Source organism: Corapipo altera, unplaced genomic scaffold (genome assembly GCF_003945725.1).
Source record: "Corapipo altera isolate COAL_440 unplaced genomic scaffold, ASM394572v1 77001, whole genome shotgun sequence".
NCBI classification, from domain to species: Eukaryota; Metazoa; Chordata; class Aves; order Passeriformes; family Pipridae; genus Corapipo; species Corapipo altera.
The window spans coordinates 1-2,442 of NW_020886152.1; the positions used below are offsets into that span (position 1 = coordinate 1).

The 2,442-nt window shown below is 45.0% G+C and overlaps 1 protein-coding gene across 1 annotated transcript; it reads right to left on the reverse strand.

The window, feature by feature from the left end:
• Positions 1-83: 83 nt before the first annotated feature.
• Positions 84-2,442, reverse strand: LOC113941043. Its single transcript, XM_027632207.1, is given in 3 exon segments — positions 84-249; positions 676-2,025; positions 2,028-2,442. Coding segments are annotated over 3 exon segments (1,848 nt in total). The 5' UTR covers positions 2,430-2,442; the 3' UTR covers positions 84-153.

The following is a 2,442-nucleotide window of genomic DNA, read 5'->3' on the forward strand; positions in this document are numbered from 1 at the left end:
CAAAACAACAACAACAGTATAACTCTTCAGTCTTGTTACTTCATGTTCTCATGTTTCATGCAGTTTGATTTCATCTGCTGGCAGGTTCCTGCAGAAAAAAAAAAGAAATCTGGCCCACTATGGACCTATTATTAAAAAGAAGGAACTATCTATTTATCCAACTCCTTTTCTTATCTGGCATAATGTCACTAGGGCAGTAATAATAGAGAAGTTTGGAACATGTTTTCTCCAAAAAACAAATAAACTCAGGGCATGCTGGAGTTCTTTTTTACTTCTCAGCATCTTTATTTGCTCTAGGGTGGCCAAGGTGTCAGGGGGAAAACACACTGTTACTTTTTCTGTGGGAATCTGAAGTTTCAGGTTTTCCAAGTGGGTGATAGTATTTGTCTGAGTCTGGTCCCCTGTGGTGACATCAGCAATCTGGGCAATCAGTTCAGCTTTGTTATGTACAGCAGCTGTTTGTGAGCCAGTGTCAGAACTCACTGGCAGCTGCCACTGCCCATTAGGTCTATGGAGAGGCCATACTGTCCATGGTGAGTGTATAGGGACTACTGCCCCTTGCTCCTGCAGTTCTGCAGTTTCTGGGATAATGTTTTCACGTGTTCCTAAAGGGAGTGGGTGGGGGTTTACATTTGTTATTTTAGAAGGAGGCAGACTTGGAGCAGTTTTCAACAGACGGACAGAGGGGGATGGGAGACCAAACACCCATTCTCTCCCTCTGGCGTCTGTCCAGGCCCTCCCCTTTAGCAGATCCAACCCCAGGATGTTAGCTGGTAATGGCCCCACAATCATGATAGTTTCTGTGGCTGTCTCATCTCCAGGTAACCAGCATTTCACTGGAGCAGTGTACTGGGGTCGGGATTTGCCAAAAGCATCAGTGACCCATATCTTTTTTTTGTCTGGTTTAATGCCACACTGAGTAGCAGCTTCAGTTTGGAGTGCTGAGACCTGTGCACCCGTGTCTACCACGAATGTAACTAGAGATTTAAAAGGGCCGAGAGGAAAAGTGATTACCAAATCTCCCTGGTTGTTTTCTGTAAGCTTTGTCTCATAAACCCACTGGCTATTTTTTGGCTTATTTACTTGAGAGGAGTAAGTCCAGTTTCTTGACTCAGAACTGGTCAAACTGGTTAGTCCGGTTTTTGGAGAGGTTGAGGGGATCACGGTGTTGGACTCCTTAGAGGGGCTGCCCTTAGGGGGTGCCTTGTGCTCTTTGATCTTATCCCAGTGCTTTATCAAGTATTCTAAATTAGCAGTGGGTAATTTATCCATCACTTCTCCAGGAATTCCTTTTACAACACCTTCCACCCACAAACTGTATCTCTTTCTCCCACTAGATGACACATTTTGTTGACAAATACCTGGCGAGGCAGGTTTTTGGACCTTCCCTGCCCTCCTGCAGTGTATTCTCTGGCCACTCTTACCAGAGAGCCCCAGCTGCTGACCAGTAGCTATTAATTCTTGGGCTATCTCCAACCAGGTTATTCCTGATGGAGCACCCCTTCTTCTAGGTCTGGGGGTTGCTTTTATGCGCTCCTGAAATTGTTTAGCATAAACTTTTAGTGCATCAGGCAGACCTCGAATTAAGACTGGAAATCTCTGTGGATCCGCCTCGAGTTCCATTGGGGAATTTCGTTGTGGGTCTAATAATTTTGTATGCATTAATTGGAGACATGCAGTTTTTTGTACACTTTTTACAATGTGGCCAATTGTGGGTGTTTTAATCGTGTAAGGATCTCCCCTTTCTATAGGGTCTAACCCACCTGCCCAGTAGGCAGCTCTCTGGGTCAAGGACCACGGTACTCGGTTATCATTTGTGGTCAGGAAGACCCCTGGGCCCCAAAATCCTCTGGCCTCATCTTCACTTAACAAAATCCGATCCCCTCCTGTAAGGGACACCCTCCACACATATTCAGTCTCTGATTCACTGGCCTTACGACTGTATTTTTCTTGAATTTTGGCCAGTGCTTCCCCCGTGTACGGGTAATTCGTGTACGGGTAATTCGTGTGGTAGTTTGCCGATCTGCCCCCTGGCCAGTGGTTTCGGTTTTAATGAGGGGACGCATATGTATTACCTCGTCTTCCGGGTAACTTTGCTTCAACTTTTCTAATTCCCCAGAGGGGTACAGGGATTTGTTAACATCTAGCGGTTTAGGGTATTTTGAATTAATGTCTCGCAATTCACAATTTTTCATTTCCAGTATCTTTTTAAGCCTTTCATTTTGTTCTTCCTCATCTTGAAGGGCTGACTGAAGCAATGAGTTAATCTCTCTCTCTTTCTCCAGTGCCTGACGTTCAGCAGCTAACTGCAGGCGTTCTTTTCTTAATTGCTCCTGTAATGCCTTCATTGTCTCTTGAAGAGACCTTATCACCTCACTGGTAGATTTTTGAATAGCTTCTTTTTCTAGCTGGTCCTGCAAAGTTCTCATTGACTCTTGGAAA